This window comes from Equus caballus, chromosome 6, assembly GCF_041296265.1.
Source record: "Equus caballus isolate H_3958 breed thoroughbred chromosome 6, TB-T2T, whole genome shotgun sequence".
Taxonomy (NCBI): Eukaryota; Metazoa; Chordata; class Mammalia; order Perissodactyla; family Equidae; genus Equus; species Equus caballus.
Window position 1 is genome coordinate 69,579,593 of NC_091689.1, and position 12,641 is coordinate 69,592,233.

Here is a 12,641-nt window from a genome sequence, read left to right on the forward strand (position 1 = left end):
CTATACCTTTGGATTGTCTCCCTTGCTGAAATAGATGCCTCCTCTGTGCTTCTAGAATAACTGTGTACCCAGTGCCCACCTTTAACGTTATTAAGCTGTCTCCCTACTAGAATATGAGCTCCTTGGTGACACAATTAACTAGTGCCTGCATGAATTCCACAAATTTGCCAGGCCCTGTACAGGTAGTTAATGTGAATACAGTTGTGATCAAAACAAACATGTTCCTAACCCTCATGGAACTCCAGCCTTGTGGAGGAGGAAACTTTGCATATATAATGTATTTAAAATTTTATTGCTGATCTATTTATTACTAATTAATAATCATATAATAATTTATTATAAGCACTTTGTAGAAAAAGTGCACGGTACTATGAAACAATTTAAGAGAGAGGCATAATTAAGATGAAAAAGTGGGTCGAGTCATCTCTGAGAAAGTGACCAGCTGATATGTATCATTTTATTTGAGACTTTCAAGTATCTAACAGTGTCTGGCACATAATAAATAAGAAATGTTCAGGGTCGGGCCCCATGGTGCAGCTGTTAAGTTTGCACTTTCTGCTTCGGCGGCCTGGGGTTCGCCAGTTCGGATCCCATGTGTGGACATGGCACCGCTTGTCAAGCCATGCTGTGGCAGGTGTGCCACATATAAAGCAGAGGAAGAGATGGGCACGGATGTTAGCTCAGGGCCAGTCTTCCTCAGCAAAAAGAGGAGGATTGGCAGCAGTTAGCTCAGGGCTAATCTTCCTCAAAAAAAAAAAAGAGAAATGTTCACCGAAGAAACTCTAGATGGGTGTGTTATTTTATAACAAATTTTGCACACAGAATTATAAAGAACATATTCACTTCCTTCTTTAAAGATTTTGGTTAAGAATGTTGAAATTATTCCTTATATTAAAACTTTTGTGGTCGGATGTTGTCCTGGTTTACTGTTTTGGTACATGTTTGTTCTACACAGGAAATTTTTCCTTAAAATTAACAAATATAACATTTATATAATCACCTACCTTCCCAATGGATACAATTATATTAACCATCCCCCCTGAGCATATCTTGGAAAATAATATCGTTTTCATGAAAAGAAGCATGTCATGTTTTTATTGGGATTTTCTTCTGTTTGTGTTGAAAGCGAGTGGGGTGAATTAATTGTTACACCTGTAGCTAATTGTGATATATATTTTTTCTTCTCTGTAAGGATTGATAACTGGCACAGAAATGATGAAATCTAGGCCGGTGAGCATCAGGCAACTGTTAGCTGAGTTTATAAAAGAGATGAGATTCCTGAAAACCAGGGTAACCAGCTAGGGGAAAATGGGGCATGTAATTAGAAGGAGACATGATTCCCCACCCTTCTTCCAGAAGTAAGAAGAGTGGTCTAAAAAAAGAAAAAAGGATATAATTCTATTTGATTAGTTAGAACCAGTTATAGAAAAATACATATGTGTTATAATCTTTTACCTAGAATGTCGATCTAAGAGAAAAGTTATATTGGTTTTCAAAATTGAAGTAATTCCCGTCCTGATTAAGCTCTTATGGCATATTATGTTTTCCTGTTTGTAGAGTTTCTGTTAGGGGAAATTTTATAGATTTTAATATTTCAGGAAATGATCTGTTCCTATTCTGTTAACTGAGTGAAGGACTTATTTGTGGTATATTGATATAAGCCAACTGTTAATGTAGCAGACAATAATAATAGAATTTCTGTATCCCCCTTTTGCTAGATTTATGAGAGAGAGTGCTGATAATGGAAGGAGCCAGAGTCTGGGTGCCAGTCATAAAATCAGATTAGCCTTGTTCCACCAGGCCAATCACTTAACCTCTCTAAGCCTTTATGGACTGTAAGAGGCAAGAGGCAAATAATGGCACCTACCTCAGAAGACTGTAAAGTAAAAAATTTTATCTAAGATCAAATGAAATAAGGTGCTTTTGTAAAGTGGGGAATGCTATAATAATGCAACGTTATATTACTGTTGTTTGTTATTGTTTTGTTGGCTTTACTGTTTAACTTACTAGCTCTTGGTTCTAGTATGTCTCTTATTCACTCTATTATTACAAACCTGTTTTGTAGCGAGCAATGTATCCCTAAGAATTAGTTTCAAATTTAGCACTTTCTTTTCTCTATTCAGATAAATAACTGCTCTATTATCTCTAATAGAGTTTGGAATGCCATAGCCATATGTAGATCCCTAGGTGTTTAATAATGGCATATTTAAAATGACCTAAAAGTAAAAGAAGCACTTGAATCTTGGAGGTAGGATTTCCACAGGACACAGAGAAAATATCCAACGTAGATAAGGGTCCCTTGGTTAAGTTTCAGTACAAATTTGACAGACCCCTAAGACACCAGAATTTTTTTTTAAGGAACAAATAACAGTGAAATCTGAATTCTATTAATTCTTTTTCTACAGTGCCTCCAAAGCCATTACATCTGCAGAATTCTCCTTCGTCCAATATACACCAAACCCCCAGGCATAAAGCTTTATCTAGTGCAAAACCAAGGATGGAGGAAGTTAAACCTGCCTCTGCTTCTTGTGTCTCAAAAGAAAAACCCAGTAAGGTATCAGATCTCATCAGTCGCTTTGAAGGAGGCAGGTAAGAGCTAATTTACAATGGGAGAAGGCAGAGGGGAGAAGAAAGCCGGTTTTCGAAAAAGAGATGATGGAGTCATCAATTTTCTAAATCAAAAATAGAATATCTTATTCCATTAGGTTTGGTAAGCCTTTAGAAAGAGTGAATTTTTAAAATATTTAATCTTGCACTAATGTGAATTGTCAGTTACTATATATTACCTCTGTACAGCACACTATGCCATCAGCGTTTTCATCCCATTGTGTGCTATATACAACTGTAGATAACCTCTGTCTCGTTCCTCTGTATCTCTGTATATCACGCTGTGTGTTACTCCATGTGGGTCAGTCTCTTGGTCACTGGATATCTGGGTTGGAAAGGCAGGAGGCTGTCTCTTTCTTTTTGTTTCTCCCTTTGTATGTTTGTAAATGTGACTCCTGTGAGTCTGTCCCATCTCCGTGGCCTTCTTTTCTTTCCGACCCACTTTATTCACATGAGTCTTCTATATCCATTCAGTTTCTCTTTCCCTCTCCCCATCCCCTTGTACTGTACTAAGTTTTGAGAAAAGATGTTGCCAACAGCAAAATTCATGCTACATTTCAGTTTTGTGTTCATTAGATATAATTTTATATCTTTAGTCCTAATGTTTCAAAAAAGGTAGGTGAAATATTGTATATTTCTCACTTAAAGATAAACACAAACTCACATAAGTCGCTTTTCTGCTTATATGACCCTCAATAGTTTTTTCTTAGAATTCCTGCCACTGAGTTAAATAGAATTTTAAAAAATTTTTGTCAGGAGCATTTTATTTTTATATGTCACCAAAAGTCTCATGAATATAATGAAACAGAACATATATAACTTCACTTTCATCCTTGAATTCAAATATTTCTATTTATTTCAGTGTAATATTTGGGAATGGTTTCCCATTAGGTGACTTTATTATTTCTTTGCAGGATTTATTGTTATTTATGCAATGGATCATAGCTTGGAAATACTTTCAAAATTTTCTGGAAATTGTGACCCAGTACAAAACTGCAGTGTCCCTTGTTTAAGATGAGACTATATTTAGTAACAGGTTCTAGAGAAAAGTAGTTCAGAAGCCTGTCTTCATTTTTCATTCCCAATCTATTGTGGGAACTTGAGTCATAAATATTTAAACTTCAACATCTCCCCCTCCGAAGTAGGATTTTTAAAACCTTTGCTATCTTATAGTAAGCTTTACTAAAATGATTTAATTCCACTTAAAAATTTGTTTGTCAAGGCAAGTTGATTCAGTAGCACAGAGAGCGACCTGTCGTGTTTGCAGGCTCCCAGGACCATGTTCAATGACTGCATAATGTAAGCAGGCACTAGAACCCTGGCCCCTGTCCATAGTGCATGCTAGAGCCGGGATCCCCAGCTTTGGAGGTAGCTTTGGGAAGCCCTGAATGGGTCAGTATTCCAAAGGTTAAGTCCTGTGAACGTCACAATTTTGGTAACCCACTCTTTGCATTCCTCTCCATACATGAAATGTACACAATTTTTCCACTTATTAATATGGTTTCTTTTACTCTTTCAGACTTCGCAGATTCAAAGTCATTTTTTGATATAAAGCTTGAAGGTGGGCGCTAAGAGATGTGCTATAATTTATGACATTTTAAATAAACTTGTTCCTAAGCGCAGATAGGATGTCATGTGGGCATTTTGGCAGATCTGGTAAAGGGGTATTACTTGTGGCAGAGTCCACTGCCAATACAAAAAATAATCATATGTTCTTAGTGAGGTATTACCAGTAGGAACTGGCTCTTAAAGTGTCTAAAGGGGTTAGTGTTGCGTTGGGTCTATGGGACTTTAGTGGGAAGTTTGTATTTCCTTTTGAGGGAGATCCGCATGCTGCAGTGTAGCTCCTGGGCTCCGCCCCAGTTCTTACCGCTCTAAGTATCACTTTGTGGACTAGAGGGAGGTTCGGCGGACTCTGAGTTACCACGGTAAATTGACAAAAAGAAAAATGTCTGTTGTAGTGGGGTAATAGAAGACGGTACGGCACTGTTAAGACCTTACCCCATAGTTTGCCTCTTTGCAATAATCTAAGTAATTGTTTTATTGAGATGAGTGATTCGGAGGATGTATTTGGAGCAAGTGAATTTTATGTATTTTTTTACTGTGGTTACTTTTTCCCCCCTTTTTTGAGAGTAAGAGAAACTAGTCTTTTTAACCTATAAAAGACTTCAGGATTTTGGAAAGAAATGAATAACATCTTCCCTCAAAACTGAACATTGGTTTTTCCCAAGGATACTGCAAGGGCAACTGTTTTTCCCCGTGGTTTGGCATCCACAAAGCAGCAGGAATCTGCTACGTGTTGGCTCACCACTGCTTTTACTAAGTTTCCCTCCCCAGCTATCCCCGCCCCACCCCCACACGCATATCCTCTGGATATCACTTATTACAGGAAATTCCTGCCTCTCGTCCAAAACAGTCCTTTCCAAAAATCCTAAGCGAGCCCAAAGTTTGGTTCAGAGGATCTGCCGAGGATTTTTCCACTGGCTTGCTGGACACTGATGTGGAAAAGGAGGACAGTTTGAATCAAATCTCCAGGGACTGCTTGAGAAATTATCTACACCTAAGGGACACTCTCCTAAAAGGCAAATGTCAGTGGTAGCGTGTATCACATTTATTTATGCTGACAACATTCAACTTTTATACATATATGACATTTTCCCCTCCCCAATTTTCCCTTCCCTTCCTGTGGTGCTGAACTTTACCATGTCTTTCTTCCTCCCTTATTACTTTCTTGCTGTCGGTTGTTGTTCCCTGTTCCATTCTCCAGTCCAGGTCAGCAGTGTCTGGGAGGAGTGGAGTGAAGGGAGGCGGTAACGCACATCTCAGCATTGTCCATGGACCTTGCTGCTGCCCTCTCCCCACCTCCTTCGAACTCGTGACCTCTACCTGCACTCAGGAAGAGGCCAGCCCTGAACTTGCGTCCCACGTTTTGTATACAGCCTACTCACCTGCACCTCACTCCATCCTTCATGTTCCAGTGTGTTATAACATGGGGTTAAGACCATGGCATTTAGAGTCAGACTTCACAGTTTTATTTTTGTCAGGCATGTGACATTGGCCACATTATGTAAGTTTCTAAGCCTGGATTTCTCTATTTATGGCGTCCCTCTTATGGAATTATTATGAAGATGAAACAAGATAATTGATTTAAAGGGCTTAGTGTAGTTTCTTGCGCTTGATAAATGTTAGCTGCTATTATTGAATTACTGTCATGATCATCATCACAATCACAGTTATTCATTGTTCATTGAGTATTTATTGAGCACTGTCCATGTGTCAAGTGCTGTGCTAAGAGCGGGGGATAAAGCAGAGAACAAGACAGGCAAGTGCTACGCCCTTAGAGAGTATTATTCTGTATTTACTTTTTCTCCTCATTAGGTTGCAGGAATCTCTCCAAAACTGCAGCCCAGAGTTTTATTTTCTCATCCCTGGAATCCTAGATTAAAATGCTATGTGAATACTGCCATAGGAACATTGTTATATATTGGCAGTTAGGTTCCACTGTACTGTTAGAATTATATATAATGTCAAGTAATAATAAGGGCTTTAAAGAAAAATAAAGTAAAATGTGTAGTTAGTGGTGGAGTATGCTGTAATAGATAGAATAACCCAGGAAAGCCTCTTTGAGGTGACATCTGAGCAGAAACCTGAATGAAAGGAAGGAGTGAGCCACACCAGTGTCTTGGGGAAGATAGTCCTGGGCACAGAGGATAGCAGCTGTAAAGACCCTTACTTGCACATATTTGCTTATTGGGAATCAGGAACAGCAAGGAGACTAGTACGGCAAGAGCTCAGCAAGTGAGGAGAGGGTAGAATTTAATGAGGTGGGGCTGGAGTGTCTAGGATCTTGTAGGCCATGGTCAGGATGCTAGATTTACCTTTAGGTGTGTGGGGAAGCCCTCACAGAGTCTGGTCTCTGTGGCTGCCTCAGAGAGACTGGATTGGAGGGGATCAGAAGTGGAAGCAGAGAGGGCCTGGTCCTGTGGCCAAGTGGTTGAGTTCGCACGCTCTACTTCAGCTGCCCAGGGTTCACATGTTCGGATCCTGGGTGTGGACCTACACACTGCTTCTCAAGCCATGCCGTGGCGGCATCCCACATAGAAGAACTAGATTGACCTACAACTAGGATACACAACTATGTACTGGGGCTTTGGGGAATTTAAAAAAAAAAAAAAAAAAAGAGGAAGATTGGCAATAGATGTTAGCCCAGGGCCAGTTTTCCTCAAACACACACAAAGTGGAGGCAGATGAGTTAGGAGGCTATGGTGGCATGTGTAATAAAGTTTTTGAGAATCTGTGTTCTGCTTTCCAAACAAAAATAGCCTTTGGTTTCTAACCAGTTCATAAAGTGAGGTCTGACTATACTTGTTTTTAAAATGTTAAGAAAGTAAAAATCTTGGGAAAATATGGTTTTATTAAATATAAATATTTCTCACATCTAAGTCTTTACTAACTAGCCATATTGATAAACAGCCCAAGGAGATGTTCCAGATCCTACAGGTCAAGCACAAGCTTGATATCTTTATTTAAATGTTTATTTAAGTGTGGATAGCACCCCAAGAGACTGAGAGCTACACTGGAATATTCTCATCCATGCTTCTAAAACCATCAGAGGGAAAAAAAGTCTTCACTAAATATCCCTTTGCAGCTGGAATAAACTTGTTTTTATTCTAGAGCTTTCCGTGCCAACATTTTCATGCTTCCTTTGTATTTTTCTTTTAGCTCATTATCAAATTATAGTGATTTGAAGAAAGATGCTGCTGTGAACCTAAATGCTCCTAAAATCCCAGGAAGACATGGATTGACAACCACACCTCAGCAAAAACTCCTCTCCCAGAACCCACCGCAGAAGCAGGGAAATGATGCAGATCAGACTCAGGGTGTACAGACTTGTGTGGCTAACGGTATAATAGAGGCACAAAACCAGATGGAATGTGAGGAGGATAAAGCGGCCACTCTCGGCCCAGATACTCCTATTCAAACTTCTGAACCCTTGCCCGATACGGACTTAGTGAATGGAGAAAGAGATGAAACTACCACAGGCCCTGCATCACCCACGACAGATGTCTGTGATGGAAATGCTTCTGACAGTAGCTACAGGACTCCAGGTGTAGGCCCAGTGCTCTCCCTGGATGAAGGAAGGGCAGACACAGAAGCTAAGGTACAAGAGAGAGAAAATGGAGAAAGCCCTCTGGACCTGGACCAGCTGGACCAGCACCATGAGATGAAGGTAGAGTGTGAGACTGGCTCATAAGTAGGATTTTATTTTACTACTGTTTTAACACTCTGTTTCATAGCACCTGTGAGATGAGTGAGTCAGATCACCCACGCCCCCAGTTAAACAGTTTTCAAGTTCTAGCTGCCAATGGGTGTCACCCCTACTCTCTGAGGAGCTGTTTCACTTTTTGTTCTGTGTAGTTTCTGTTGATCTTTCTATTGTGATTTCAAGAGTCTGAACAGTGTGAAGACTTTGGTATAAGAAAACCACAGACATATTGTTTTTACTTAAATGAGAAGAAAATGTTCTTTGTTGTTCTAGATGTTAGGGCAGCATCTCTAATATTTATGGGCTAATAAGCAAGAGGAAATTGTATAATCTTTGCTTTTCAGACATTTCTAATCTAGTAAAAGACACAGACCTGGAAGATTAACTTGCAGTAGTAAATGTTTCTTGTAAAGATGGGAATATGGAAGTATTCACAAATTATTCAATGGATTAGATCTATAACTCTTTCCAGGCTTCTAGGTTTTGAAAATTTTTCTAATAAATACACAATTTTATAGTGAATGACTTAATCTTGGAGTTAGAAGCCTCTTTAAAGATCATCTTAGTTCAGCAATTCATTTATAGAAGGAAGAGTCCCAGAAAACTTAAGTGATTTTCCAGGGTCACGATTATAGCCCTGACCCCCAGGCCAGTTTTGTGTCTCGTATGCCAGAAGTCACAAATGTAAATGCCTAAATGCAGGAAATGCCAATGACTGCAGCAGCCATGAGTAATATAGCAGAGAGAGGTGAGGCTGGGGCAATCTGGAAGTTCATCTCCTTTCTAAAGAGGACAGCAGTTCAATGAACCACCTGAATGGCGTTTCTGCCCATGTGCAAAATTCTAAGCTAACAGAGAGCTTATTTGCTGGTTAATTATGTTCATAATTTACCTGTGCTAAACTTTTATATAATTCCAGTAACAAGACCATTGCATTTGTTTTCTTTATTCATTCCATATAGTGCTTTGGAAAGATTAATAAATATGGCTTTTACAGGGTACTTGGGATTTCTTGGATCAAAGGTGTAATATAAGCATCATCATAGAGTTCCCTGAAATAGAAAATTGTTTACATCTCGGAAGATAAGAAAAAAGTTTCCATTGCTTAGTCTCTCTTGTCGATTATAAACAGCAATCTTTGCAGGAGAGTTGAGAATTGAAAACTTGACAATTGTAGGAAAATTTGTAAATGACAAATCCAAGTCCTAAATCTCTCTAGGATTTTTTATGGTACTGTGTCTTCACTGGCATTACCATAGGCAGAAATTCGAAAGGACTGATACTATAATATTAGAGTAAAAAGTGATTGATATATTTAGAAGTTCAAAGTGAAATCTACCTTATGGTACAATTTTTTCACTGACTCTCAAAAAAATCCCAAATAGACAAAGAGCCAGTGAATTATTTTCTTCTACTTAGTGAATTAATTTTAAATGCTGACTCTCAAGCAAGTGAAGTTTAAATAAGGAAGTGGGTGGGAGAAAGTGAGTCATACTTGGTAACATTATCTGAAACGTTAAAGAAACAGGACATTGCACAGTGAATCTCTTTACATCTCAATATCATGGTAGATTGTAGTGTCTCTGTGCTTGAACCATGGTGAACAGGAGAGAAGATTAGAACCAAGGAACTCAAGACTCATACGTCTGTCCTTTTACAGCTGGGATGATGCCACCAGCAAGTATTTATAAAACAGTAAGAGCTATTCTTATTAAGGGAAATATTTTAATTGGCGATGGTGCCTGTAGTTGCTGAATTTTGCTTTTGTTTTTCCTGTCATATTATGTATACATTTTCATAGATGAGTCTTAATTGGTTTGGGAGAAACTTAATGGGGCTTTCCTATTAAACTAGTGAAACAGAATAGTACAGCTGGCCTTTCTCTTAACTGGACATCTAAGCAGTGGATGGCACATGCTCTATATGGGAAGAAAAAGGACAGTTTCTCTGCAGAGCTTTTGATCCAAACACCACATGTGTGTCCCATCTGAAAAGGAGAATTAGGATTTAATTTCCACATGGTGACAATGTCTTTCTCCTTCACTGCTCTGATGTGTTTCATTGCCTTTCCTTCTTCCAAAATGCAAAACGTAAATGTAAGCAGTGTTAAGATAATAAATTTTATGATACGTGTTTTTTACCACAATTAAAAATAAAGAAGAAATCTTAAAAAGTAAAAAAAAAAGGAAGTAGTATATAGTGGACCAAACAATTGGAACCAGGACATCTTGGTGATACTTCTAATTTGTCTACTCAGTAGCAGTATGACCTTGAACAAATCAATTAAATTTGTTAATTAAAAGGATTCTAAAATTCTTTAAACAATATAAATTGAGTCTGATCTTAAAGCCCTTTTCAGTAATAATAATATAATTCTGTGATGTTATATGTAGGAATATTCCTTTGTTAGTGTACCCCTATAGGTTGTCAGCTGCTTCTTAAACTGTCTAAGGTATTGAACTTTCTAAGACATGATGGAATATTTGAGTTTCACTATGCAGACAACTGAAAAAACTTCTATCTTGACATAACTCAGTATAGAAATTTACATCAGAGCAGTCGTAAGTAAGGTTCGTTTAAACCAGAATTACATTTAATGGACATTTCCTAAATGCCCACCAGGAGGGGGAGAATGAGGGGTGGGGGCTGGAAGGGAGGCTTAGAGTAGAACCATAAAGATAGTTCAGCAAAGTAGATACGTATTAAAACGCATCTTGAACGATCATTATTAACAATGAGAACTGACTTGAAAATAGTCTCAGCTTGTATAACTGTTTCACTGATTATCTGGTGTATTTTGATCAGGAACTGCTTTCAGTGGTGAATATAGGATACTGTTTTTACCACATAAAAGATAAAGAATACCTACTTCATTGAAACGACTGACTCGACCATACGTTAGCGAAGCAACACTTTTCCAGTGTTTAAACATTTTGCATCACCAGTGATCTAGAATATAGCCAGACACCTCACAGTAAGCAGATATTTCTTAAAAACCTCAAAACCAAAAGAAAATTTTAGCACTTTGTGATATCTTTAGCTCTCACCCACAGGGTGTTAATGGTATCTTTAAATTAAGGTTAATCATGTATTACAGCAGATTAAAAGACTGAAATCCACTAAAGTAAAGGGTAGATGTTGTTATAAGAAAACATATTAAAAGCCATTCGTTACAGGGAAGGTGGAGGCAAAGGAATATCGTAGTGTGTATGTGTGTGTCCTCACAGACATGCATACTTGAGGGCCTCGGGGGTAACAGTATTATAATTCCTGTTTGGCATGATGAATTTGGGTTATCATAAGTAGCTTAAACTATTTTAGGAGATTCAGGTAAATGGGTCAGTACGTTTTAGAGTGAATTTCATGAAGAGAGGTTATCTTCTCAGATTGGTAGGCTTCAGTGGGTCAGCTTTAGTAGAAATGCACTGATGTGGAATGCTGCATTCATTGATGATGCGGTATAAGTGAAAAGTTCTCTTTACAGTTTTCATGAGCCTTCTGATATTCAGGATATATTTTAACAGGTTGTATTGGTAGATTTTTCTGAGATCTCATTCAAAGAGTTTCCTTGCTCCATATTTCATACAGCAAGCCAAACATAAATGTGTAGATGTGCACTTTTAAAGACTGTAGTTTATATAAATAACAGATCTCTGTTTTTGCAACATAAGCTCAAAGGAGCAGGGTATTAAAACTCTAATAATAGCAGTTTTATCAAGAAGATAACAAACAGATTTTTAAGAAGTTAATCTTTCATTTCCCCAAAAATGAAAGAAATTATATAATAAAGTAAGGACTAGATGAAGAAAGTATCCACAAGGTAGAGATTTATGGCACATTATTCTTTTTTAAAAAAACTTAAATATTTCCTTTGTGGTTATTTCTGGTTTTTTAATTACCATTTTACTTATTATATTTTTATATAAGCCTTGAGGGTTTATAACTTTTAAACATACTCAAACATTAAGAAGATAATCATCTCCCAGGGAAACGAATGACAGAGAATCCCATTCAGACATAAATGGCAAGTAGAAAACCAGTGCTGTAATTCAAGTTAACTTACTTTCCCTCCAATTTCCTCTCACTAAGTTTAACTGGAATTCTTAGAAGTGTTGATTAATTTTACAGAGTGTAATGTGAGGCAGCAATTTCTGGGAGCTAACACATGATGCTTACTTGGTTATCCATTTCTGATGATGGGCTACAAGTTCTTTTTTGGTAAATCTTTACATTTCTTTTGGTTTATTTCTTGAAAAATAAGGGGGATAATTGTTGAGGTCTTGTTAGATATGAAGACAAATAGTAAGTGACTCTGTAGCTATTTTTTCTCTTGCCAAATCAGCTTTAATTCCAAAAAAGGGAAAGAACAAGCAAAGAAATTATCCAGGCTTCACTAATCGGTCTTTCATTGTTGCTGGTATTATTACAATGAAAGCTCCAGCTAACGTTGTAGAAGTTTTAGAACAATGTGTAGGATAATGGAAAAGTTACCCCGCTAACCATGTGGATAGTTCATAAAAGTCTTGAAGGTAGCTTTTCTTTATTCTCTTAGAACTGAATGGTGAATTCAGAATCTTCTTTATTTTGTGGTCACTCTGTTCAGTATGTTGGAAAGGTTTAAGAAAGAGAAATGAGAAAAAAATGAACTTCAGGGAACCTGTACCTGAAAAAACCACCTATTGTTCAGTTTACCAATTCAGGATGCCAGACTCACTCTCCTAGGTGCTAGAAACAAATGAACAAGCTAAGCCCTGCCAACAAACCCTGA

The 12,641-nt window shown here is 37.8% G+C and overlaps 1 protein-coding gene and 1 long non-coding RNA gene across 21 annotated transcripts in view; one reads left to right on the forward strand and one right to left on the reverse strand.

Moving 5' to 3' along the window:
* The window catches only part of FGD4 (FYVE, RhoGEF and PH domain containing 4), a 190,999-nt gene that overhangs the window by 135,587 nt on the left and 42,771 nt on the right, over nucleotides 1-12,641 (forward strand). For 8 of the 16 annotated variants that reach the window (XM_023643339.2, XM_070271227.1, XM_070271226.1 and 5 more), the window contains exons 3-4: nucleotides 2,406-2,589; nucleotides 7,330-7,837. In XM_023643339.2, coding sequence (XP_023499107.1) covers nucleotides 2,406-2,589; nucleotides 7,330-7,837 — 692 coding nt within the window. Of the gene's footprint in view, nucleotides 1-2,405; nucleotides 2,590-7,329; nucleotides 7,838-9,379; nucleotides 9,569-12,641 lie in introns of those variants that run through there. The other 8 variants (XM_070271230.1, XM_070271232.1, XM_070271231.1 and 5 more) reach the window with 2 other exon arrangements.
* LOC106783274 (uncharacterized) overlaps nucleotides 1-12,641 on the reverse strand; it is a 120,585-nt gene that overhangs the window by 37,420 nt on the left and 70,524 nt on the right. Inside the window, exon 6 of one of the 5 annotated variants that reach the window (XR_011440028.1) lies at nucleotides 12,195-12,468. The exons of the other annotated variants lie outside the window; for them this stretch is intronic. This is a non-coding gene — a long non-coding RNA (uncharacterized lncRNA). Of the gene's footprint in view, nucleotides 1-12,194; nucleotides 12,469-12,641 lie in introns of those variants that run through there. 5 annotated transcript variants of the gene reach the window in all.